The 26,126-nt window shown below is 40.5% G+C and overlaps 1 protein-coding gene across 2 annotated transcripts in view; it reads left to right on the top strand.

Annotated features, from left to right (window-relative positions):
* Window positions 1-20,582, top strand: part of dph6 (diphthamine biosynthesis 6) — a 58,338-nt gene extending 37,756 nt beyond the window's left edge. Inside the window, exons 13-15 of one of the 2 annotated variants that reach the window (XM_080871767.1) lie at window positions 10,218-10,466; window positions 14,977-15,364; window positions 19,164-20,582. In XM_080871767.1, the coding sequence (XP_080727893.1) occupies window positions 10,218-10,466; window positions 14,977-15,364; window positions 19,164-19,282 (756 nt within the window). In that variant the 3' untranslated portion in view covers window positions 19,283-20,582. The remainder of the gene's footprint in view (window positions 1-10,217; window positions 10,467-14,976; window positions 15,365-19,163) is intronic. The other variant, XM_080871768.1, reaches the window with a different exon arrangement.
* The last annotated feature ends 5,544 nt before the right edge of the window (window positions 20,583-26,126 follow it).

Raw genomic sequence — 26,126 nt, 5'->3', positions numbered from 1 at the left:
GATTCCCCCAAGAAATTGAGTTGTGTCTCTAGTGGATAGCATCTACAAAAGTCAGTCATCTTTGTAGTTTTACAAATAAGTAAACTTCAATTTGTTAAAAAAAAAAATGGATATATACATGTGTGTGTGTGTGTATATATATATATATATATATATATATATATATATATATATATATATATATATATATATATATATATATATATATATAACATTTGGGGGTTTGTATGTAGGGAATGCACTAGAATATTTTTTAATGATATGTAGATTAATGTAATCAGTTGTGGTGTATGAATATGATTACACTTGATAAATAGTAGTCTCTGCTTTTTAATTTGAGAGAACCACATGGTACGTGTGTGTGTGTGTGTGTGTGTGTGTGTGTGTGTGTGTGTGTGTGTGTGTGTGTGTGTGTGTGTGTGTGTGTGTGTGTTTGTCTGTTTGCTATTTCTGTATGTGTTTGTGTGTGTATGTGAATGCATCCTTGTTTGCTTCTCACTTTGTCACTGCTGATGAGCAGTGGAGGGGTGAATGGTTCAGAGACATCAAGAAGGCATCTGAAAAGCGTCATGTAAAGATCCCACCACCGCAGACATCTGCCAAGACACTCGCGCTATTACAATTGCAATCACAAACACTCAGTCAAAACACATCAATTATTTGTAGTCCCATGTGTGAATTATTACCCCATATCCAACTATTTACTTCGCATTTCACCCATCTATTTGAATACAGAAAAAGGAGAGGTGGGATGGCTTAGCTTTTTATTTGTGGAATGAAATAACTGAATACCAAATGCATAGATAAAAAGCATGGCAGCGTGTCCTGTCCACTTCCATCACTGTCTGAGAGAGGAGAGACGTATGACCATCCCATTACTATGGTAACTAGCCACTCTTTTCAGAGCTGCCCGGGTGTGTTTCTTCCCCCAGCAGTGACGAGAGGGCATAGCTGACGGGGCCTACACACACTCGCACATGCAAACACACAGATTGGGAGGGTCTGGAAGACGCTTTTCTTGTGAAATCTACATGTGTGGCAAATCTAGACAGAACAATACAGTGACCAACACGCATACATGCTAGTGTGGTGACATGCAGACAGTAATAAGTAACAGCATTAGGAATTGTAACCCACCGCCTTGTCAACAATTTATTCTTACCCAAAGTCTTTAAAGCCAAACAGTCAGCTCAGAAACATTAATTGAATCTAACTCTCACTGATGATTGAATTCAATATTGGAAAGAGTTTAATACAGCTGCCATTATACGCTATTTCTATATTTGTTATGCCTGTGTTTCAGCTATTCCACAAGTTCAACATATTAAACATGGCTGTAAGTGACTAGCTTAGAAATGAGTATTGCATCTTTTTAATTTTACACCCTCACTCTATCATAAATTTCACATAGAGCAGTTCTTGTAAGTAGTAGCTTCAAACCTGGATTATTCATTTTTCAAAATGCCATTGTCATCAAAGTATGCTTTGCTGAGGTAAAAGTACTGCAGATGAATAATATACTGCCTCCTCTTTTTGGCATGTGTCAGCATGTTTACTTTTATTGTGTTTTTTCTTCTAATTTTTCCTATAGAAATGTTATGAAAGAGAATGTCAGGCACTGTGTGTATCGGTAATATATGATGAATTTGAGATGTTCATTTAATATAATATAGACTGCACAATGTCTTCTGCATGCCAAAATGCATTGAGCTAAATTTGATGCACTCACACAGCTGTTAATTTTCTTCTAGGTTTTTCACCTAGGATTTGGTGCATTTTACGAACCATGCTTTTTTATATTTTCCTGTAGTGTTATATTATTATACAATACTCATACTGTAGGAATAATACATGATAGTTTATTATTTGACGTTATCCATCCTTGTGCCCTTTTTTACTAAAATATTTTTTCATCTTTGTGATTTTGATTTGTTCCTCTTTATATTATTAATGTCACGTTGCAGCTATGTTGGCGTTTCATTGATAAAATGAAAAAATACAAAGTGGAATCAAGTGAATGTTAAAAATATATTTTCCTCGTATTGTTTCTTTTTTTGTTTTGTTTTTTAAATCCACGATCCTGCAATTCACCAGTTGTATTTGTGGCTTGTTTCTGTGAATATTTTAACTTGGTCAAAAAAAAGAAAGAAAGAAATGAAACGAAAATCCACGGAGACTCTGATGCTGTCTGGTCAGAATGTCCGTGCTTTGACTGGACTTTATACAGTATCTGCGCCATGGCTGATGTGCCAGCTGCCTTTTTAATGCAGTCATACTGCCATCTGTTGAGATGAAGAAGGAATACATTTCATTTGCTCTGCGCTGCAGTTTCTCTATCATATTTCTGTCAGCTAGTCTTCTTATTTTAAATGTTTAATTTGTTGTTTATTTTTCCACACTAAGCTACACATTGTGTCCACTGCAAAAAATTAATTTTCTAGAGGATAGACAAGACAGGATGTGTGTATGTGTATGGACTTTTCTCGCTCGATTAGCAGCTTCATTTTGCTGCGACACAGAATGATTGATTCAGCCTGTGTCATGCAGAATAGACATTTCACACCGTGGTCCTGTGCTGGTTATACCTCATATACACTCACACACAGACTTGTTTAACTTCACTACTCCTGACAGTTACACTTTAACGGCTATAGCATTTTATTTTGACATAATTCTTCTGTGGCCAGGTTAAGTTGACGCTTCTCTTACCAGCCAGACTAAGAAATGTTGCTTCACGGAAAAGAAAAATATGAAAAGACAGAAGAGACGAGGTGGTCGCAGCTGGGGAGGGAGAAAGAACGGGGGATGAGGGTTGTAGTTTCAGCATCATTCAGTCAGACAACATGCCCCTCAGCTGAAACAGCGAGACCCTCCCCGATTCTCTCGAATTAGGGAGATTAGCGGGAAAGCGCATAATGCAGGATGATGGAATTTGTCATAATTTGCATTGTCCTGGAAAGATTCGGCTTGATAGAGCGATGCATGGAGAGGCTTGTCATGTCCCACGGGCAGGTCATAGAGGAAGCTTGGCAGAAATGATTTTTGCGATATGTGCATCAGTCGTAAAAGCCTCACAACCAATTTGTCAAAAAATGTGAGGTCGGGACAGTTGAAGGCAGCAGGGCATTTTGCCTAACGCAATGAAAACCCATGCCCCTCCATCACTCTTCATTTTCAACCCAACTCTGGTGTGGCACAGTAGTCTGAAGCAGCACACAATTATATTACATCAGTTTGAAGTATTTGTTATGTTTATTTGATCGTATTTCTTAAATTTAACATCATTTTAGCAGCAATAAATGTGTCCAGCAAAACACAACACAACACATATTTTATTTTATTTTTTTAAGTTTACATTTTTTATGACGGGGAAAGATGCATTTACTTTTTTTGTTTTGTCTTTTGTTTATGCCTGTTGACGTTCCAGTGTGTGTCCCTTGGCATCCAGCAGTCAAGCTCCTCTGACCTTGGTTATAGTACTGACTGGCAGCTCCTGACCAGCATTAAGTTGACTAGAGCTGGCATGGCAGTGTTACTCTTCCACAAGGTTCATTGTGTATGGAGTAGGCATGTCGAGGGCAGACATAACAGACAGAAAATAAAAATACAGATGAGCTTAGTGAGGGTGGGGGGCTGGGGAATAGCCAGTGCCCCTCAGACTGACCACACATTGCTTCAACACTGGGTCATTATACTTGCGTAATATTGCATATTTTGCTAAAATTGTCACTGTGTCTTCAACATATGTTTATGGATTGCTTTCAAAATAAATGTTTCATTTTAGACCTGAGAGCACGCGTTCAGAAATGCCTCTTCTTTGTGCAATTTATATGGCTATTTATGTCGCAGTTTAAGTAACACTGATGTCGTCTGACAGTTGAGCATACAGGGGTTAGGCTCAAACTGGAACACAAACAGGATGACAAAAATAAAGAGAGTGGAAAAAAGAGGAGGGAATAAAAAAAAAAGGCAAATATCTTTTCCCCTTCCCATGAAGCCTTAAATGAGAAGACTAACATGGTGAAAGATTTGGGAGAAGGGAGAAAGGCTGTGGTTCTCCTGAAAGGTTTGTATTTTCGAAATGAGGTGTCAGAAGAGGCAGGATTTCCTCAGGGCGTGGCACAACACGAGCCCATTTCTTATCATTTCCCACTCCCAGACGTGATCTGCTTTGAATTCACTAATGCTGAAAGAACCCCACTGACTTGAAGCCAGTTTGAGATGAAATCACAGCACACATCCCTGACAAACTGCCATCCACCACACAAGGATTAAACGGTTGTTGCATATCAAATCTGCGCCAACAAGCAGGAATAATATATGCACTTAAATACATTCAACAAAACTTCAAAACTTCAACCTCAGTTTTTGATCCCCAGATTTTGAACTATTTTGAGCTATTTGCCAACCCTAAAGTATTCAAGAAAAGAAGAAAATTACCAAAGAAAAATTTGTCACATTAAAAATGCTCCATATGGGATTAAAAGTAAACCAAAGAATTTTCCAATAAAAGTGTTTTTTATAACTTATACATCAATTTAGGGTTTCAAATAACATTTAATCGCAGTATTGTGGGTTTACATGTGGTCTAGTGCTTCTTACACATCATACAATTTTACCATTTTATTCTGTTCCATTTTCCAGCTTTCAAAAATCGTCATAAGTCCTGTGCAATGTAACGCTTCAACAATGAACAAGTTGCCTTTTACTTACTCTTACTCCGTGGTTAGTCTTCACTATATAAAAAACATGCAACAGCATTTTAACAAATTAAATTTCCCAAATATTAGTTACATTTTGCATTTAATTACTGACAGTGTAGCTGATATAGTACTGCCATTGCCCCATTAGCTTTGTTATATGTCCTTGGATAAAGGAAAAGTTACACCATATTAATCTAACCTATTTTACACATTTTGTATTATCATTTTCCTAGTTAAATTATGCATGAGGTCTCAATGGGGAGAAATGTGACCATTAGCATATCTGATAGGAGTGGTGGAGCAGTTTTCCACCTCTCTGTCCTTGGAACCAGGCAGAAAAGCCTGACTGTTCATCAATACCAGGTCATTTTATCCAGGCCTGCCTAGTTCATCTATACCATTCCAAGGCTCTGCTAATGACACTTGGAGATGTCTTCAACGGGATGGGGGCCCAGAGGGCTTCGACACCGATGTGAATATAGTCTAGCACTGTCTGGTCATCTCTGGAAACCCTTTGACACAAACTGCAATTAGAAACACCTCAGACACACCAGTCTGAAACGAGACACTGTTAAGGACTGGGAGTGGACACAGCCAGGCGCTTCCTGAGTACATTTACATACGTTCTACTGTCTGCGCCTCTCAGAGAGGGAAAAAATGTCTTTGAATTTGGTGACCTTTGGATGTGTCATTGGGTTCATTAGAAGAATCACATTGTTTTTACCGTGGAATAAAGGTCAGTAAAGTACAGCACAAAAACACAAATTAGTTGGAAAATGTTTTATCTTCTCAGTTGTTCGGTAAATTGGAAGCACGGATCGTTCAAGAAGGGTTTTTTTAAGTTTGATGTTTTGTTATTATAGCTGTGTAAATCTCAGTTATTGTTACATAATGAAAAATGTCTCAACATGGTTGTTTAAACTAATGATGCGTGTTATTCTCAAACATTGGTAAATGAAGAAATAAATAAAACCAGCTCGGAACCAACTGACTAATATTAAATCAACTTTCAGTCAACCTTATTTTGGCAATACATAGCTAATATTATTTGATATTTAAATAAAATGAACCAACGTGGACATATAGCATTGATTCACTGTGAAGACTGGAAGATAGCACTTTCTCCCTTTTCTCTGCGGGCCATTTAGATCACTAAGGCTAGCATTTGAAAAATACTTACCTTGTTATAGAAAGTTTAATGTCATATGCAATTGTTTGACCCTTATGAATATTAAAGGATCCCATCTCTGGCCTATTAAAAATGCATGTGGCATTGTGGTTGTTGATCACGTTTAGAACACCCATGCAAATTGGACTGTCTTCCTGTCAAGGCCTAAGATGAATAATGTAGTTGTGTTGTATATTCAGGGACACACCATTGACAGTCAATTAACAAGTTTGATTGGTGTGTGAACTCATTCTTTTGAACTGTTAATTTTATGTAAATAGTATTCGCTCTCCCTTCTCTGCTGTCTCTCTCCCATCCAGGTTCAACACAGAAATATGTTCCCCCACCACCACAAACCCCCCAGATCCCCAGTTTCACCTCCCACTAAGAGTAACCAGAGTGGGATCCTTAATAATTGATCATCACACACCTGCTAGGGAGCAGCTATGGGAGTCTGCCTTTAACAGCCAAGGGACCCCATGCTAGACCCTTTTGATATTCAAATTGACAAATTGTAGCTGGCCTTTATGAATTTAGAAAGAAGTGAGGTCTTTTCATAGGGGATGAGCTTGTTAAAAGATTCTGGCCACCCATCCAACCTGATGGAGCTCTTCTTTGTTGGAGTGGATATGATGGCATTTGATGGCTCATAAATGGAACGCCAATGACAATTTGTTGTTGATGTGTGGGAATCTGGCTTTTATGTTAGCCAGTCACAGTAACGCTGGCTCTTGGGTAGATCATTGTAGCAGGTAAGTGATCTGGTGATTGATCCAAATGCTTGAAAGCACTGGAGGCCTTATCTCCCCTCTCTTTGCCCCCTCACTCGCTCACATTGCTTGCATTTGTCTTCTCTCCATCTCTTGTCACTGTTCCAGTAATTTGCAGCAGCAGAGATGGAAGCAAAAGATTCATCAGAGCTGAAAAGTGAGGCCAGGAGTTGTGATTCATGGAAGGCACATTTGATTATGGAAATAGCCATGATTGCGTCTGACCTCTAAATGGCTATGTAGCATGTTGTCCTGTTAGTGTTTTAAATGGAATTTCTAAATGGTACACGGCCTGCTTCAGGTTTTCAAGATTAAATAAAGTGCCATCTGTGCGGACCAATTAGAAGTGAATCCTACAAGAAAAAGTTTAGTTTGAATTGCAGTGAGTGTGGGGGAGAAGAACTTTAGGGGTTGTCCAATCTCAAAGAGCCCTTCGTAGACAAATTACAGGTTCGTTTTTCATTAGGGCTGTCTACTGTACTACACTAGCTGATTTACATGCTTCATCGTAAAAAAAACCTCTCTCCTGTGCTGCAGATGGCTGCAATGCAACTGCTCGTTCTTCAACAGTTCCTCAACATAATAGTAACACAGATTATTCTTTAAAACCCCAAACTAAAAGCTTCTTTGTCTGTGGGTTTGATCAAATTGACCTGTGAGACTTCATTTGAGATGTGTTTGGGCGGTGTGAGAGCATGAGACCAACCGTAAAAACATGTCTCGCTACCCAAAAACATGTGAGCTGGCAACCGTCTGCACATGTGATGTAGATAACTAACAGAGGAAAAGCCTCGGCCACCAATCCAGCAGTTCACCAGTGTTTTCATTTGGAAGATAGTAACATAACACACTAAAGCAGCCACCGAAAGCGTGAAAGAAGACCTTTAAATATGACTTTTAGTTCATGCTTACCCTGGTAATCTTGCAGTTAAATACATGACCCCCAAGTAGGTCTTTGCAAATTAGTAGAATACCTTGTTTTGGGCTGCTACTCCCTGGAGATCCGGATCCTTCAGAGTAATGCTATTTTCATCTTATCATCGGCATTTATTTGCATTGACCATCAGCCAGTGTCCAGCACTAATGCCATCCAGTCTCGAGCACTGGTGAGCTACAAGGTCTCTAAAGACCTGACCTCCTTAATGCCGCTCCTCAGCCCTATTCGTCTCTCTGCATTAAACAGATAGATTTTTTTCAGGTTTCATTATGCAAGGAGCTTATTTCTAACAGAGGTATTAAAAGAAAATTGAGCTTATTAAGTTAATTATGCTTATAAATAACACTGGTGCCACTGAGATATATTGGCAGACCTCTCACTAAAAAACAGCTTGTTTAAGAACTGTGAAATGAGAATGGTTGGTGATAAGATGCTGAAAATGGGGGGGCATAACTTGTTAATTAATTCACTGCTAATCAAACATGCTTATAATTAATGTTAATCTGATTATAGCACCTTTTTCAGTATTGTACTTTTTTAGAGAAATAAAACAACTTTTTGAATTGGACTGATTGCACGTCTTAAACACTGCTTATTTTTATGTTTCCATTGTCTCTGCTGGGATTTTGATTTTGAGATCATGAATCATAGTTGTGTTGTGGGTAGCACTAGCACCTCACAGCAATCGTGGGTTCAAATCCATCCCAGGGACCTCTATAGTCGTTGGGGCTCCGCTAGTCATGAATTCTTGTTAGGATGAACCCATACTGCTTCGATAATGTTTAGATTCGGGGTCTGGGGAGGTCAATCCATGACTGATGTTGTTCCATTCTGTGTTTTCCTATCCACGTTCTTTGCGTGGATAGAAAAACAAATGCTTAAAAAAGAAGCTGTTGCCAATTAGATGCTTTCCAGATGTTGTACCTCTTTACTGACCTCCTCCATACATGTTAAATGGTAAATGGCCTGTATTTGTATAGCGCTTTTCTAGTCCCTAAGGACCCCAAAGCGCTTTACACAACCTGTCATCCACCCATTCACACACACATTCACACACTGGTGATGGCAAGCTACAATGTAGCCACAGCCACCCTGGGGCGCACTGACAGAGGCGAGGCTGCCGGACACTGGCGCCACCGGGCCCTCTGACCACCACCAGTAGGCAACGGGTGAAGTGTCTTGCCCAAGGACACAACGACCAAGACTGTCCAAGCCGGGGCTCGAACCGGCAACCTTCCGATTACAAGGCGAACTCCCAACTCTTGAGCCACGATCGCCACGATCATGTTGATGATAATTTCATCCGTCCACCCATCCATCCATGCAGGGTACACCATGTGCAGATTACCATTCTCTCACAGAGCTAATACAGAGAGACAGACAACCATTTATACTCTCATTCACACCTATGGACATGTAGTTAAACCCATTAACTGCCTTAGGTTTCATCGAGCAGTGACCTCTGGGTTTGCCAAGTGGTTTGAATGAGAACTAACAGGGACATGGTTCTCATCTGAAAAGGGTAAAGTGCCTTGTTGAGTTTTGGGAAGAACCTCAAGTTGTGGAGTTCAATTGTCTTGGACACAAAGTGAATGGGGAGATGGATGATTTATCTCAATTTCTGCAATTGCTGTATCGTTTTGGAAAAAGAGAAGTGAGTCTGTATGTTAAGGCAGGGAATTTACTGGTCACTTTACATTCATTCTCTCTGCTAATAGTTAAAAAAAGGCTTCCTTAAAAGGGTGTCTATCACTGTTCTTCCATATGAAGGGGGTTCTGGCATCTAGGATGCCACCTGGACAGCATTTAGGTGAGGTGTTTTGGGCATGTTCAATCAAGAGGAGACTCAGACGATGGATCAAGGACACGCTGGATATTCTGAGATTATGTTTCTTGGCTGACTTAAGAACGCCACATTATCTCAGCAGAGGAGCTGGAGGCAGGGACCAGAGAAAAGTGAATTTCTACTTGGTTTGCTCCTCCATTACCTGGACCCAGATTAACTGTGCAAGATAGATGGATCCAGTGGATTGCTAGGTTAGACTATGGCAGGCATCGGCAACCTTCAGCTTCAAAAGAGCAGTTTTAGCTCCTCCTACCAAGCAGCAGGAGAAATTTTTAAATTTGTTTGTCTTTTATTACAATTTTGCTAATAAAATAGATATTGTTATCAGTTAATTTGAAGCAAACTCTGACACCATATATCCCCACTGTTTCTGGTGCTCAGCAGTGACTCCTGTCAGGTGGCTGGTGCTAGAAATGCTCTGCTCCTTCTTAGTTTTTATATGTGAGATCAAGATACTAAATTCACAGAAAGATAATATGCTACAATTATTAAAACATCTAAAAATGCAACTGTATCTATTGAACCAATCCCTTACGTGAAACATAATGAAAACTAAGATTTATTTTCTTTTTAATCCATGGATATCACATTTTGTGGCTAATGTTCCATCAGATTCTAGCATGCACCCTGCTGATTTCTCAGTATGCTTAAATTTATCTGCATCACTCCACCTATTGATAATATCTGTCCACACACAGCCTTCAATATGCCCAGCTAACATAGTGGGTTGTTAATGCTTAGTCTGGGTTTTTACCATACCATTGTAACATTTTTCCTTATATTTCTTCTCCAGATCAATGACGTGGTGTTCTGTTCTGGCCAAATTGCTTTGGTACCCTGTAAAATGGAGTTGGTAAAAGCTGCCACCTACACCCAGGCTCACTTGTCCTTCAGCCATATGAAAAAGGTTCTGGAAGCTGTGATTGGCAGCTTGACTCTGGCTCATGTTGTCCAGGCCCATTGCTACACTACAAGGCACCAAGACATCCAGATCATCCGTGCCGTCTGGGAGAGCATGCTGAGAGCCACAGAAGGAGAGAAGGTCAGTCACTCTGGAGTGAGATTTTTATTTGTAAAATTTATGCCAGAGCAATGTCTGACTGTTTTATCATGGATGCAGAGGAAATATTGATCATACTTATAAAATGTTACACCCACATAAGATGAACACATGTTTAATGGATTACAAGACAGTGGGATCCATGCATCAATGAATAAGTAAAAGAAGAGAAACTTGATTTGGTATCCAAGTTTTTCAGAGAGGCCTTTCAGAATTGTGGTTTATAGTTGTGAAATAAGGCAAGATTTCTCGCCCCTCTTTGCCCCCTTGAGACCCAAGCCGCTGCTACTGATATTTACCAGTGAGTGCACTCATGAAAAGTTGATGATGTGGGAAACGCTGGTGTCTTTGATAATGTGGAGCTTGGCACAGAAGCAGATGTCTTCCTCAGAGCCTCCCTAATCCTTTGCCCCCACACACCATTTTGGAGCTCCGTTCAACTCTCAGAGCAGCTTATCTCCCTCCTTACCCCTCTTTCCTGCCACCTCCCTCCATCCTTCCCTTCATTCTACCGCCAAGGCTTACAACGCCGCTCCATACATCTAATAGGGGCTCCAGTCTCCCTTGGCAGCCCTTCTCCTCCCACAGTAATCTCTCTAGCCATGGGAATAGGGCCTTAGGGAGAAATGCAGGAGCCCACCTCCAACATGTGGCTTGGTGGAGTGGCGAACACTGTTAAAGAGTGGATAGAGAATGTCAACATCATGTCAGTTAACAGTATTTAGTAGTATACCAGAATATAAAATTCCAAATATTATTTAAATCCTGCAGTCGTGTATATATAAAACTAGAAATTTCTGAATTCTAAAATATAAACATGTCATATAGATAAGTCTAGTATAGTGATTAGGTTAGTGTTGTTCTGCTTGTCCTTGTAACTCACATTGGAATAGAATTTTAAAGCATTGACAGTGTAGTGGAAATTTGAAGTACTGAGTGAGTCATTCACATAATAACAGGGCTAACTGAGGACAATGCTTTGGGGGGCAACCGGACTAGGTTCATATCAGAGGTCACTGAAGATGTACAACTCCATCCATCTGGTCTCCTTCCAAGCAATGTGTCAGAACAATGAAAATATTCATTCAACTGACCTGGGATTGCTACCAGGAGACCACATTTTAATTTCAACTGACTCCAAATTAAACAACAGTACTTGACAGATCAGGGTGCCTCACCTATAAGCAGGGTGCTGGGTTACTAGCCTAACTCTGTGCTCTATCACCTTTTGTCTTTGGTCTAGCTTTTGACATGTCATCTTCCCTTGACCCCTACACTTTGCTCTCTGTGCTGTAGATTTATAACACACAGCAGAAGAAATACAGGGAACACACGAAAGAACAAAGACAAGTGCTTAAATTATGAGTAGCTATAAGTTAGTGACTTATTAAACCAAATTTATAAAGCCTTTTCAAAACAAAGCTCAAAATAGTTTTAGGGGAAAAGGATACAGATGATATGTAAATATATGCATCTCACTAGCAAAAAAAATAATAACAACATGCTGTGTGAGGTTAAAAACTGTTAAGATATTACACTTAAAAAATAGTTAGAAAAACATGTGTTGGATTATGTGGTCTTATTCTTTTATATGCAAAGATATAAAGGCCCAGCAGACCTGTGAAGTGCAATTTTATAATATTAAGAAACACCAGTGCCTAGTGTGTTTGTGAAGCTAAAGGGCCATGTTGTTGTTGTGCGTTGATAATTTCTCTAATCAGGTGGATGAAGAAGCTTGCAGGGTTAATTGGGAGCATACTGGAGTCGCTACAAGTGTGAAATTGTATTTACGGTGCATTAAACCACAAAGAGCCTGTTTGTCTGTGTGCATGTGTGTGCAGAAGGGTTGATGAACAGGGAGATGTTGATGTGATAAGTCAATAAATGTTAAACAGACATCCCTTTGTTTAGCAGCAATAGCTTCTGAAAGCATGGCAGCTTTCAATTGTTGTTGTTTTTCTCTTTTTTTGTCTATTAAGGTTTAAATGGAACTTTATTTGCACATGCACAAACGTCGAGTTATTTTGCAAAAGACGAGACGTTCTTAAAGAAATGTTTGGTTTTGAAATTTGGAAATAAAACGCTGAATTTGCAGTGTACAAAGTTTCTTTTTTGTACACCACAGTAAACATGCTTACTACGGGAGATTTAAGGAACTGTGGCCTCTGCTGTGATTTTGAAATACCCTCATATTCTTCCACTTTTCGCCTCACTGACATGGCCCTGTGTGTTTCATTTACAAAAACAGTCTGATGAGCTTCAGAGTGGAATCTTGAGAAAAGAAGAGTGAATGAGGGAGTGAATGGGAAGGGATATTATAGCAGACTGACAGCACTACAGTAAGTGCTGAGGCATAGAACCACATGCTGAAGGCATCCTGCTGGGCAGGAAATGTAGGGGAACTGGCTAAGCAGAGCAAGTCCCATCAGCTCCCTGCTGTTCCCCGCCTTTACACCACTTCCTTATTACCGTGTTTACCGTTCGGCTTTCACGCCTCTTGGCCCTTCAACCCTGCACACGCTCCAGGCACATGGACGTGAGTTAGAGGGAGGAAAGTGGGGAGAAAGAAAACAAACATAAGGAGAAGCAGGTCACACCCCATCAGTGTGGAGAGCTGAGCGCAGCAGAGTCAGACTATATGCTTTTACCTGCTGCCTACAGAGAGAGCACAGGGGGAGTGTTTGCCTGCCCTGGAAATGAATTGGCATGAAGTAATGAGCGTGCTAAGTGGCTTGCGTATAGCAGAATTGAACCATCTACACGCAGCCACCTGTCAGCCTGCCCCACTTGCCTCTCCAGCACTCAGCTCCACCATATATCAAATTAGATTTTTTATTAGTTTAATGTCATTAATAACCTCTCCCCAGGTAGACGTGAGTTCTTCCCCTCTCAGTCCACTGCAAGAGAAGCATGATCCGCATCCACAGATCATACACACAAATGCAGAAACATACACAATTTTGCGATTTAAACACATTTACAGAACCGCTGAATAAACATCCCATGAATTCTAACATTGTGGTACATCGATTACAAAAAGGCAAAATGAAGTAGATGTAACATTAACAGACAGCTCTAACAGAAAGTCAGCAACTCTGCTGCGACAATAATGTCCTGCCAGAGGCTAGAGCACTGCGCTGAAGTCCCTTGTAGACAGTCGGTGGGGTATAGCATCTTAGCATTCAAGGCCCTGCAGGGTGGCCTTTAAGCCTGGCTGAGCAAGACCCCTCTGTCCTGTCATTCTTCTCTTCAGTTTCAGCTCTCAGTCCTCTGTTCAATCACTATTGACAAGTGGAGAACCAGTTCCCTCTAGGAAAATACCTAGCCTGAGCCAGAAGTGCTAATATAACATTTATCAAAGCATAGGACACGTATGTGTGGTGTCACTTTGTCTGACATGCTAAGAGGCTTGAGATCACATGGTAATTGTTCTGCTTCTCCTTCTGAGATTGTTATTGTTGATCACTGCAAGCTAGCGCTCTTCAAAATCAGTAAAGAGTAGCGAAATCTTAACCTAACCTCTTTACACACACTCATTGTGGACACCTGCATTTTTCATGTTTTTTTTCTTCTTTTTCTAACTCTCCAAGTCAAGAGGTTAGCTGTTGATACACAATTAAGCATTTGCTGAAGTTTAATCTGAAGGTAAGTGCTACTTCAGTGAATGTGGCGGTTTGGGTCATGACAGGTTTGTCTGCTGAAGGGACAAAGAGGCCGCCATGTGGCTTGTCAATGATTTCTTCTTTTTGTGAGTGAATATCAAAATAAAATGTAAGTAACCTGTTATTATTCTGCACTTACGAAGTGGGGTGTAAGTGGATGAAAATTGATCCAGCAAATTGAAAGGGGGGGGGGTTAAGTGTTTTTGCCCTATCGACTCTGACTGAAATGACGGTTATATAAAACACTCATTTCTCTCCCATTAGCAGATGAAGCCACAGCCAAGTATTATTAGAGGGCCACATTGTAGCACTGCTCCAAGACATTTTGTTAGTGCTAATGGCCCTCAGTCCAGAGGAGGGGAAAAAAAGGAGAAATTTTGGCCCTGCAGTTAAATTGGAGGCCATTTCTCTCTAAATGCGTGCGGTGAAACTGCCGTCACATGTTGTGGATGATCTTCCTAGAAAGGTGAGAAGTCATTTTGATAGGACCTGCCATGTCAGTGCATGAAGCTCAAATGAATGCATTTATGTGTTTTATTCATGGTGGCTGCAAGCACGATGGATTCTTTCTGAATTGTTTGTACACTATCATTACCAAGGGTCACCTCCCAGTCTCACATTAATTGATAGTCTGTCAGTCTTTCAAGTAAAAAGCCTGTCCTACTGCCGTGTGGTAGCATTTGGGATAATGCTGATGGAGTAGTGTTTTTGTTCCAAAGACGCAGCGTGAAACTCAGCAGGAGGGCCATACATTTGATTGTAGTGCGTAACACAACATAGTATATAATTTGCCACCCAATTCATTTCAGTACCATCTGTCTACATTGCAGGACTTGTTGTGGGACTCTGCGATCAGACGTGTGCCGTTATTGGTCGTTGTGGTACCTGCCTTGCCCAAGGGTGCAGCCGTTGAGCTTCATGCAACTGCAGTTCGTGACGATCCCACCCAAAGGACTTCCTGTCACGTGACTACAAAGATAGCCTGTGGATCTATAGAGTGTTACACTCTACTGTCTGCTGACAGCCATAGTGCTTCGCTTTCACTTTCCCTGGCTGTCCATGGTGATAACTTGGAGGCCACTGATGTAAAGCATGTAACAGAAGAAGTTGGCACTGCATTCAGGAAAGCCACAAAGAAGATGGATGCTAAGCTGGTGCCACAGTGTGCTAGGGTGTTCTTCAAGTGCAGCCACTCACTGGCACAGCAGATTGTTAAAGGTATGTCACGGGCTTCACTTGTAACATTACACACACACACATACGTGCATTTAAAGTGATCCAATATGTGCGCCCATTAAGAGGATTTATCCTAAATAGGCTGCTTTGTTAGAAGGAACACGTGTGAGATATACTGCTCTTCTGAGTTAAGCTGCACATCACTGTATTAATGAAAACAAAGTGACTCGCTGTCTCTCTCTGCGCTCTTGTTTCAAAGAAAGTTTGAGCTGACACTGGTTAAGTCAACATAAAGTATTGAAGGAAACCGTCTCTCCTGAGGATCTCAACTCCTTCCTGTGTTTAATTATTATAACTCATTTGTTGTGTCTGCACTGTGTACAGTAACCCAAGCAGCTGGCAGTCTTTTGTCATCATTACACTTTCATACGCCGCCATATTGTCGTCCCAGGATTCTAGGTTCTTGTCAAGACAAACGTGGAGCGGTATTTGTTTTATCCTGAGAGATGTTCTCTCAGAGGGAAAAAGGGCGATGAGCACATCGATCACATAGGCTCAGTTGTCAAGTCATCTCTGAAGCAGTTAATTAACATTTTTGAGTTTGTGCCAAACCAGCCATCTTACTGTCACTTTTAGCTTTGACATAACTCATCACTTTGAGGATGTGAAATTACAGTTACCAGAAATGAATGAGAAAAAGGTTGCTCTGTTGAGAATACGTCTTGATATATGTGTGCCAGCCAAGCAGAGCTGTTTGTTTTTTTACCTAATTATATAATTGCTACTGAACATTGTTTCATGATATACAACTCTTTCCATTTGTTTCTTGTGTCATCCACAACAAAAGGAAAAGCTTGTTTTTCCAGATTTTGTTGTTTTAATAGAAACTGTTAGCCGTGTTACCGGGTCATTTGTGAACTGGAGCAAGCTCAACCTAGATATTTACCCTTGACATGTTTGTTTCTTTGATTATGGACCGCACACACTGCTTTCCTCAAACCATTTACTGACTCATCATTGAGGTAGAATTTGCTCCCGTACAGCACATGCACAACTAAGCCCTGGAAGCTTACCCGTGGGCTTTTTTATGGGTCACAGCCTGTGCTCATTGGGTGATGAATCCAAAAAGTCAAAGGAGGAAAAGTAACACCTCTGGCGCAAGCAGTCACAGTGCTGCAACTGCCGCTGACAGCGGGCAGACAGACACCACTGGAGCAAAATGTGACTGCACACCCCCTCCTTTCTTTGGTTGCGTTAGGATTCACAGTTGATAGACATGACATATGGTTCGAATGAAACCTTTAAACATCTTGTCTCAACTTGTTACTTACGATAGAAAGGTTCCTTCAAAGATAGAACCTCACAACTCAAGAAAATAAATCTTTTTTTTTGATGGACCTAAATAGTCTTATTTTACAACAAAAGAAAAAAATATATAATTAGAAACAAATCCGTTATTTTGCATAATGAGTAACAGAAATTGAATAAAATAAAATGTAGGTAATTTAACAATGTAAGCCTCAGCAGAACTGACAAGAGCTACAGCTGGGCGCGGTAATTCTCTGTGGGTTCATTTTTACAAGAAAACTTTCACATTACAAGAAGTCATGTGGTTTGGCGTTAGCATAGAAAGATTACTAAAGAGAGGTGTGCAAGCCTTGTGCTCCTCCGGTTCCTCGGCTTCTCTCTTTATTCTCTTCGGACTAAATAAACAATTTTCATGAGCCAACACTTGCTAATTACCACCTCGTTTACCGGTTAATTTGACCAGTTTGGAAGTCAGTGTAGCACAGCTAAAAACCACTGGCTCTGGGCCTTAGCCACGGCTTAAAAGCCCCACAACCCCAGCAGGCATTATCCATTCCACACAGGAAGACCCCTTTTCTTTCCTCCCCACCACAGCCTTCACTGACACCCCTCCTTCTATTCACTTAGGCTTACAATATTTATGTATTAATCGCTTCAAACAAAATGGCTGTTAATGTTTAGCATAAAAGGGTGTTGTGGGCATTAGTAATGTTTTGGTTTTGAAAACAGCCTTTTCAGCTCCCTGTGTGTTTGCCGTGAAGCAGAATAATGACTGGTCCTCTTGGGTAGATGGTTTAGTCTCATCTTATGCTAATTTGATGGCTTTTTGAATCTTACAGCTTCTGTCCACCGAGCCTCACAATGAGGCTCCCCATGTAGCCCCCAAAAGGGGGGCGGGGGGCTAAGAGACCAGGGGAAGGGGATTGGGTATATGATGGGAAGTACTCATCGGACTTTGCGTGAATTTTACAGAAGCTTTTATAGGGACAGGAGGAAAAAGGCACTCTCTCTTTGCTCACTTTTTATCTAAAAAGACCAAAAAAAAAAATCCCCACAAAAAATTGCGTGGTCATTCATGTCACCTTCACCCCCCTCCTGCCTTCCATCCATGCATGTCTGTGCACACAGACACTGAAAGTGACTCTCAAAGAGAGAGCACAATTATTTCCTATCCATTGGTACAAAGATTAAAACATCCTGACATAAAACAGGCTTAGCGCACAAGGTGTGATGAAGGGTATGTTTCTTCTCTTAATAAAACCATCCCCTGTCTGTGATCGCCATAGCTCATTCAGTTGTCAGCTTGCCATCTCTAGAGGATCCCGCTTCCCAGGGTGTGCCACATGCTCTGATAACACATATTTAGGCTTTTAATGCCCCCCCACACAAAAGGCCTATGTTCAGTGGGGGCATTTTAAGCTGTAGTGCATATTAGCTAATTAGGGTGTGTGGGCTCTTTGTAAGGATGTCTGACATGCTGTGTGTGTTTCAAATGAAAGAGAATGGGGATTATTAAATAGTGCAGAACTATTGTAACCTCTGTGTCCTGATTTCTCTTTTTAGAAGTTCATACAGATGTCACAGAGTACTATATAGTACTAGTAGATGTTATTAAAAGAGCACTAGTTTGTTTTTGACCACTCTGATTGAAGGTAAATTTTAAAAAATTTTTTATTTTTGCCAAATATAATTGCTAATGTAACATAAGTAAGGTCTGTGATGCTACACTTACGACAGCGTGGTTCCCAGATGTTTAATTCTACGACCTTGCTGGATTGTAGTGACCACACCCAAGACTCATCCGACGTGCTGCTAAATTAGAAGAAATAAGGCAGGACAGTCAACCATGAGACAGGAACACTTGTGATCAATTAGTGCACAGAGCAGATGAGGGAAGGACCAAAATCCCAGCTGGCTACTGCTACATAGACAGGCTGTCATCAAGAACAGCCTCTGAGACACTCAAAGAATTCTCACATGTCCACTGTTCATCTGTAGCCACACACAAACGCACGCGCACACACACATACACATGCTCTAACAACATGTCTCAGCTCCAGCGAAGCTGAGTGACAGCCCCAACACAGTTTCCTAATATCCCCACTCAACAAGAGTAAAGGATGCAGTCCACTAGATACCCCCAACAAGCTGCTCAATTGTCCAAAAGGGCAAATTGAGACCCCTTTAGCCCCCTGTAGGCCGCATGTGTCTGTGTATGTGTTTGGTCATATGTGTCTCAAAATTTGGGAGGGGTAGCCTAGAGATCAGTCCTTGCTTGACCATATGCTTGCACTGCAGGAAGGTGAATGAAGTGGGGGTGGGCAGCTGCAATCTGCCAAGTATTTAAGAATGCCAATAATTTGTAAATGGGCCGTGTTCCCTGGTCGAAGGGTAAATGTAGCCTCTGTCCTGGGACACCCCCAGTGGGGCATCTACATGAGAACATAATGTTCAACTCCTGCGAAAGTTTTAATGAAACTAATGCTTTTCTTGTCCTCACCCTTTTACCCACCTCCCCAAATCTACTTTTCAGGACTTGAGGAAACTTTAAGAAGCTCAGTAGCAGAGTCCAGTCCATCCATAGCACTGGTTCCAGTCCTGGACTTGCCTGACTCCCAGATCTTCCACCTGTCCTGCTGGCTCAGTTTATAGAATCTCAGCCAGAGTCAACAGCCAGACTGAAGCCATACACAGCTCTGGAATTTAGTGGAGCTTTTCTGGAGGAAGACACTGACAGACTAACACCTAATGACTTACAACATGACATCAGTGAATGTGGAAAAAGAAAAACGGCGTAACTGCTCATTAATGTTTGACTGTTTTTTTTGTTTTACAGCTCGTTGTTGAAAAGCAAAGCCGTATGCGCCTGCAAGTGGTTTTAACAGTGTGTGGTTTTGAGGATGTTTTTAGTCCACTTCAGACACCAGAATGAAGGCCGGTAATCCCCTTTGTCCTCCACTGGAGACATAGACTGCAACAGCTGTTATTCTACCTCTGAGACAAAGCGTATGGAACTTCCACAACCTAAAGCTGCGTGCCAAACAACAAGAGACTGGAGTTTGCAAAAGGAGACACTGGTAGTGTCTCATTCCATGTAGCGATAAACTGTATCCTCTGATATGTCATTGCTTCTGGTAGAATTTCTTTAAGCACACTAGCTAACAGCCCTCATAAAGGCCACAGCTGAAACCATCTGCTCCACTGCAAACCTATAGATTTACTGTGCGACTGGCTTGTGGCTGTTTTAAGTGCATTAGAATGAGGTGAGAGTTTTTCTCTGTCTCTCGTGCTCTGTGAGATTCAAGGTGTGTTATTATTGTGTAATAGGCAATCAGCACCAAGCACCTGAAAAGATTAGGCCTCTTTATGTTTTCTATTGATTCTAAGGCTGCCTGGTTAATAGGAGAAAGACGCTACCACACACAGCTGCAGGGCATGTGTGTGTCCTGTGAATGTAAAAGTGTGTGTATATGGGGTGCAGGGGGTTGTCAGTGGACACAGTGTGACAATGCGCAAAGAAAATAACACCATTAACCATTGCTCCTGGAGCTTTTCTTTTCTCAAAGATCATGAACTGTATTGATAATTTGAGTTGGAATACATCTTCACTCCAGCTATTCTCTTCATCGCACATGTGATGGCGGTGGAGTTGAGTGGGCTTATCGATCTTCACCCAACCCATCACGGCGCTGTTTTGATTGTTGTTATCAAAAATTGAACAACAGAGGGGGCCAATAGAGCCTGAAGAATTTTATTGAAGGTTGAAAAAACACAAACAAGCAATTATTCATGAGAGCGAGCCAATCCCCCATAAATACAGAGCGTTTAACTTTCACCTGGTTTTTAAAGGGCCCAACGTCAGGGAATTTTTTTACCTGTCAAATGTGTATCAGTGTTGTTGTTTTTTTTTTGTACGCTGATTTTTGTGAGTCAAGTAAATAGCTGTAAATGTCATCCACAAATCTTTCGCTGTATTTTAATGTTGTCCATAAATCTTTAAATATACAAATCTGAATAAAACAGAGCCAAAGAAGTCTTTCCTATGTCATTTTCCTTTTTTTTTTAAATATGTGAATTCCAAGCAACATGCTACCAAATCTGTGCTAAACAAACTTGCATGCTCAGCAGTTTTCTGTTTATTGCTTTACAAAGGATATTGAGAAATGTAATTTTATTGTGCTTTGAATCCTCTTTTTGATTGTGAAACAGCGACAGTACAAGGAATTCCCATGAAACAAACTGTTAAAATTCAAGAGTCAGCTTCTCAGTAAATACAGAGGAGCAGAGCCACTGAAATTCTTTGCACGACTACAACTTGTCAATCACGCGCCAAGCATTACATTTCGTCTTTCAGTGGGAATGTTCTCACAGAGACACAGACGAAGCGGCAAGTATATCATCACAAGCCAATGCGATGGCCTATGGCAGACGCACTTCTTTGTGTCCTTACCACTGTGGTGCCTCACAAAATGAATACAGACAGGGTGACATTTATTTTTCAAGAGTGTTTTGTCAAATGTACATTTTCTACCAAGCTGACCTGCAACCACTCTACCAACAAACTGGCTGTTGTGGCTAATATTGTCCTTTGTGCGCAGTGTACCAGCCTCGGGCCCTTGTCATTGTGGCCTTGCACATGGACTTTAACTGTGTGTTTCTTCCTCTAGGCAAACCCCGCTGATGTGTTTGACTCTCTTTCCCCATAGCAGTGGGCTACAGAGCCCAGCTCGGGAGCGGCCTCTCTGCATGAGACGCCTCCTCGTATTGTGGTCTGCTTGCCTCAGTGACTGTGGTTTTGTTTGTTTTCATGTTTGAATCCTTTTCCTTTTGTAATGCATTGTTTTCGTCCCCTGACGCATTGTGAAAGGATGTCTTTATGGTCACAGCTCTGACTTCATGAAACTTTCCTCATGCTCCTGAACTGGGAAGCTGAGACTTGTTATTAAGTGGTGTTTGCTGCCCTCATGTGGTCAGCGTACAAACTGCAATTTAAACGAGTAAGAGCAACCAGTTTCACTCTTTTCCTATTATATCCTCAGTGAAATCATGTGTGAATTTAGCCAAGCAGGAATACAGACAGAATTTGTTTACATTTACATCTTATTTGCAAGATCACTGAAATATTTCTTTCTTTCCCCCCACATTCACATCATATGAAGGTACTGAAATGCTGAATCCATATCTAAACAGTACGGAATGGAGTATCGCTCTTTCCATACTTTTGTGTTTTCATTGACTAATTTATTTACGCTCATGCCCAGTCGACAGGTATTTCAATATACAATAGCAGAAAAAGCACTTGTGAAAGTAATGTGCTTACAACTGGTTCACTCTGGTCATTGTAATAATGAGCCAGCCTGAAAATATCAAACAATATACCAAAGCTGTAACACTAGAACCCCTGAACAGGATGCAGTTAATAACAATCTAGTTACGCCTGTCAGTAAGGCTATGCCTGTTGATTATATTCATTCGTGTCTTAAATATGTCATATTTATCAGTTCTTTGTTAGATAAACAAAATACTAGAAGACTGAAGATGAATGTTAGATCCATAATTTGTTTGAGACACTGTTTTCATAGTTGTACACCACCACAGTAGATTTTAAATGGAAGAATATGTCACTGAAGCACAGGATTCCAGCTTTAATTCAATATTTGTTTGTTTGCAAAGATTATATTAACTATTTAGGAATTTAAGAAATTGATTTTAGTGGCTCAGAAATAATTGGACAATTAACTGACAAGCAGTTTCATGGCTAGGCAAGGCCTGTTCTCTTGTTATTCCATGGTAAATCAAGCAGTTATAATATAAATAAAGCAGAAATATTGACTTTGTATTTCATAATTACCACTGTAATTTTAAATATGGGACCCAGAGAGATTCCAGTTCAAGTAAGGGAGGCCATAATTAGGCTGAAAAATTATTAATAACTAAACAAACTTTAGCCATGGCCAAATAAAATAAAGCAGCTGAGACGTACCGAACAACCAGAAAGAATAAATTATTATTATTATTATTATTATTATTATTATTATTATTATTATTATTATTATTATTATTATTATTATTGACAACACTCAAGCCACGAGTTGTCCTCGCAATCTTCGGACTGACTGATAGGAACGAAAAATCTTTGTTTCCTACGGTATGTTTTAAGGAGTGAACATGCGTCCTTGCGCTTTTCAGATCTTTAGCAGGAAGGCTAAGACGCTAAAAAATAAATAAGTAAATGCTTTTGTCTTTGGGGCTTCAGACGTCTATATGGAGTACTGTTGATTTACGCTTTTACACAGCTCAGTTGTTAGTTTGTGTACATGTCCCTGCTGTTGGCGTCTTTTGCGAAATTTGACGTTGTTGGTATATTTTCAATTTCATACACACAGGAAAGTGTCACGCATTAGTCATGTCACATGTAAAACAGTGTTCCAGTTATTTGTAATTTTGATTCTTTTTAGTTTGAGTTTGCCACATGTATTGATTGACTGATCTAGTTTGAGTTTATTCATCATTCTCTATTTTAATCTTTAGGTACAGTGAGACCAATGCATTGGTGTGTCCTGTATGTTCAAAAGCTTTTTCATTGCCATACACACTGAAGCAACATCATCTCATCCAATCAGACACCCCTTCATCTGTAAAGTCTGGAGAGGGCTTTTACACAGGCCTGACTGTGACAAGACTCTGGCATTAGCAGTCATATATGGGGCCTCCTCCGGCTGTCCGAAAAATATGCCTCATGCAAATGATTGCCCAGTGACTCAGGGAAACATTTCTAATGTTGTGGGTCGAGTACTGTGGGAGCAAGCTGATTGTCCAAATGTGGACATCTGCAAGCACTACCCATAATGACTGCTTATTATTTAATAACCTTTGGATTCACTTACACACTCATAACAGACCAAAACAGTTAGAAAGAGGCAGTGAGTCAACTCAGATCTTTCCTGCAATGGCAAATATGAGAATGCACTTGGGACTGCAAAATAACTTTGAAACACCAATGTCCCAATGTCATAAATGTCTCAAACCTTCTGCTCACTATCCAAATTACAGACATTTTCTTATTTATACTTGAAAGAAATCCTTCTTTATAAGCCTTTATAACTTATTATTAAAACTATAACCTAATAATAATTTATATCAACAAGAGCAGCAGTACATAAAACACGAAGGCTTGAAACGATTCTGCTGTGGGATCTGTAGAAGATCATTTCAGCTGGAAGTTAATTCGATACGCCATCACAAAATTCATAGGAGTCAAAAAGAATTAGAAAGTCTTCCCCCTGTGCGAAACAGCAATGCTGTGAAAATACCCAATTCAGAAACAATAAAACATTTAATTGAACCCAGTAATGCAGACTCAATTTCCCAGATTATGACTGTGAAACCAGAAGGGTGCAGTGAGTTTTGCAGCGATTACAATGGCTCTCTCCCTCAGGATGTTGCCTTAATCACATCAGGGGAAAGGAGCAGAGGGAAACCTGCCGTGCTACCAGCAAGCAGCGAATTAATGCTCTACATCAGTGCTGAATTTGTAGAAAATGTTTTCCTTCTACATTCAAGCTTCAGATAATTCATACAGGCCCTTTGGCTGTGAGATATGTGGAAAGAGATTTCATCAGAAAAGCCACTTGAGGTTCCACTGCCGCACTCATATGTGGTCTAAATACCACACATGGCAATCGCGTGATATCAACTGACCACACTGGCAAGTTAGCGAGTTTAAATACAAAGGTGGGGGCAGATTTCCCAGCTCACAGAACACTGCTGTGATACGTTTAAAGCCTAAAGACAGAGAATGACACAAATGTTAACACAGATGTGTAATATTAATAAGGTGAACCTGTGAGAAAGGTTTCCAGAGTGACTGTGAAAAATAAATAAAGTCCTAAATCAACACAAAACCCAGGTGGTGTACAGCACAACTGCTTCCACTGTTTTAAGTGTTTTCCGAGTGCCTCTAAATTACAAAGGCATGAGATAGTGCACGCAAGCAGGAAGCCATGTCATTGTCCTATATGTGGAAAAGCATGCAGACAAGCTTCTCATCTGAATACCCACAAAAGAACTCACTGAAAGGGAACTCAACCAAGCCCCTCAACCAGCAGGAGAACATCAGAAAACTGAAAGTGACACATGAAAAGCATTTTTTCTCAGGAATCACTGTTCATATGCCATCACAGAAAAAGTCTGCAAACACCCATGATACACTATCAGATTTTGAAGTTGTCCGTAATGGAATGAATGAAGTATCCTGCAGCACACGTGCAAAATCCATCATTAAAGTAAGTAGCCTTGTTAAGACTAACTCAGAAGGTGTTGTGTCATGTAAAAAAAAGAGAAGCTTCAATTATGCAGAATATGCTCTACAAACTTGGTCACTCATTGTGGGATTAGGTCATACAGATGTGTTTTATTTAGCAAAATATTCCCACAGAAGGGTAACCTGATACCTCATGAGCAAACATGTAGGCACTGCAACGAAATTCCAAACGGTATCCAAAGTGAAATGAAAAATGCCAGCCTACGTCCAGATAAGTGTATTCAAACATGTATTCATTGTACAGATTTGGATGCCAAATCAAACCAAAGTCACTGTATGCTAGTACTTGTTACAAGTCATTTGCTAATAAAGAGGTAGTTCAGGGCTTGGAGGCCGTGGATGCTGATTGGCTGGCAGATCAAGAGGTAGCCTTGAACGAAGGGTAACGAATCGGGGAAAAAGCAAAGAGAGGCTACATACAATTTTAGCAATTTATTTCCCACTGAACTAGTTGTTGAAGTAGAGAATCAAAAATGCCAGCTCAAGTGTTAAGCATGAGAATAATGACTAAAGGAGTTAGAACTGTTTCAGGTTAGGGTTACTTGGACAGTACTCGTCCTGTGGTTTCAGGTTTTGTTTTTGTGGCAGACAAAAGTATCTGACAACACTTTATTTTGTGTTGTCAGATACAAGGGTTACACACAAGCTGCTTAGTGATGAATTGGTAAATTCAGTGGCTGAGAATCAGATCCAACAAGAAAATGATTGGTGTGCACCACTCAGTGTTTCTGAATGAGACAGGTGCACTGCGAGTTTTCTAAATAAAAAGGATCTTAAGCGGCACATTTGTTCAAATAATATTCAAATGACAGACCATCATTGTGGCATTTGCTTCAAAAAGTTTGTGTCTCTTTCTAAATTCGCAAAGCATTATGCTGTCCACACAGGACAGAGGCCACTTAGGTGTGGCATTTGTGGTCTTCCTTTCCCCCTCCTGCTTGGCAGCACTTTATTCAACATCCTTTGATAAAAAATATCTTCTTTGCGCATGCACATTCACTTGAAAATAGTCTATTTTGTTACGTGTTCCATCCCTTTTTTTTAACCAATTATTTTTTCTTGCGTTGTCGCCAAAATAAAAAGCTGATTTAATTTTCCCAGCAGTTTCCACACGCAACAAATACGAAACCAGGGGGAACGGAACGGATTGCAAGCTTTCGTAATTAGGGGACG

The sequence above is a fragment of the Rhamphochromis sp. 'chilingali' genome (genome assembly GCF_963969265.1).
Source record: "Rhamphochromis sp. 'chilingali' genome assembly, chromosome: 21".
NCBI classification, from domain to species: domain Eukaryota; kingdom Metazoa; phylum Chordata; class Actinopteri; order Cichliformes; family Cichlidae; genus Rhamphochromis; species Rhamphochromis sp. 'chilingali'.
Note: the sequence above shows the minus strand (reverse complement) of the source record. Positions and strands in the feature narration are given on the sequence as shown.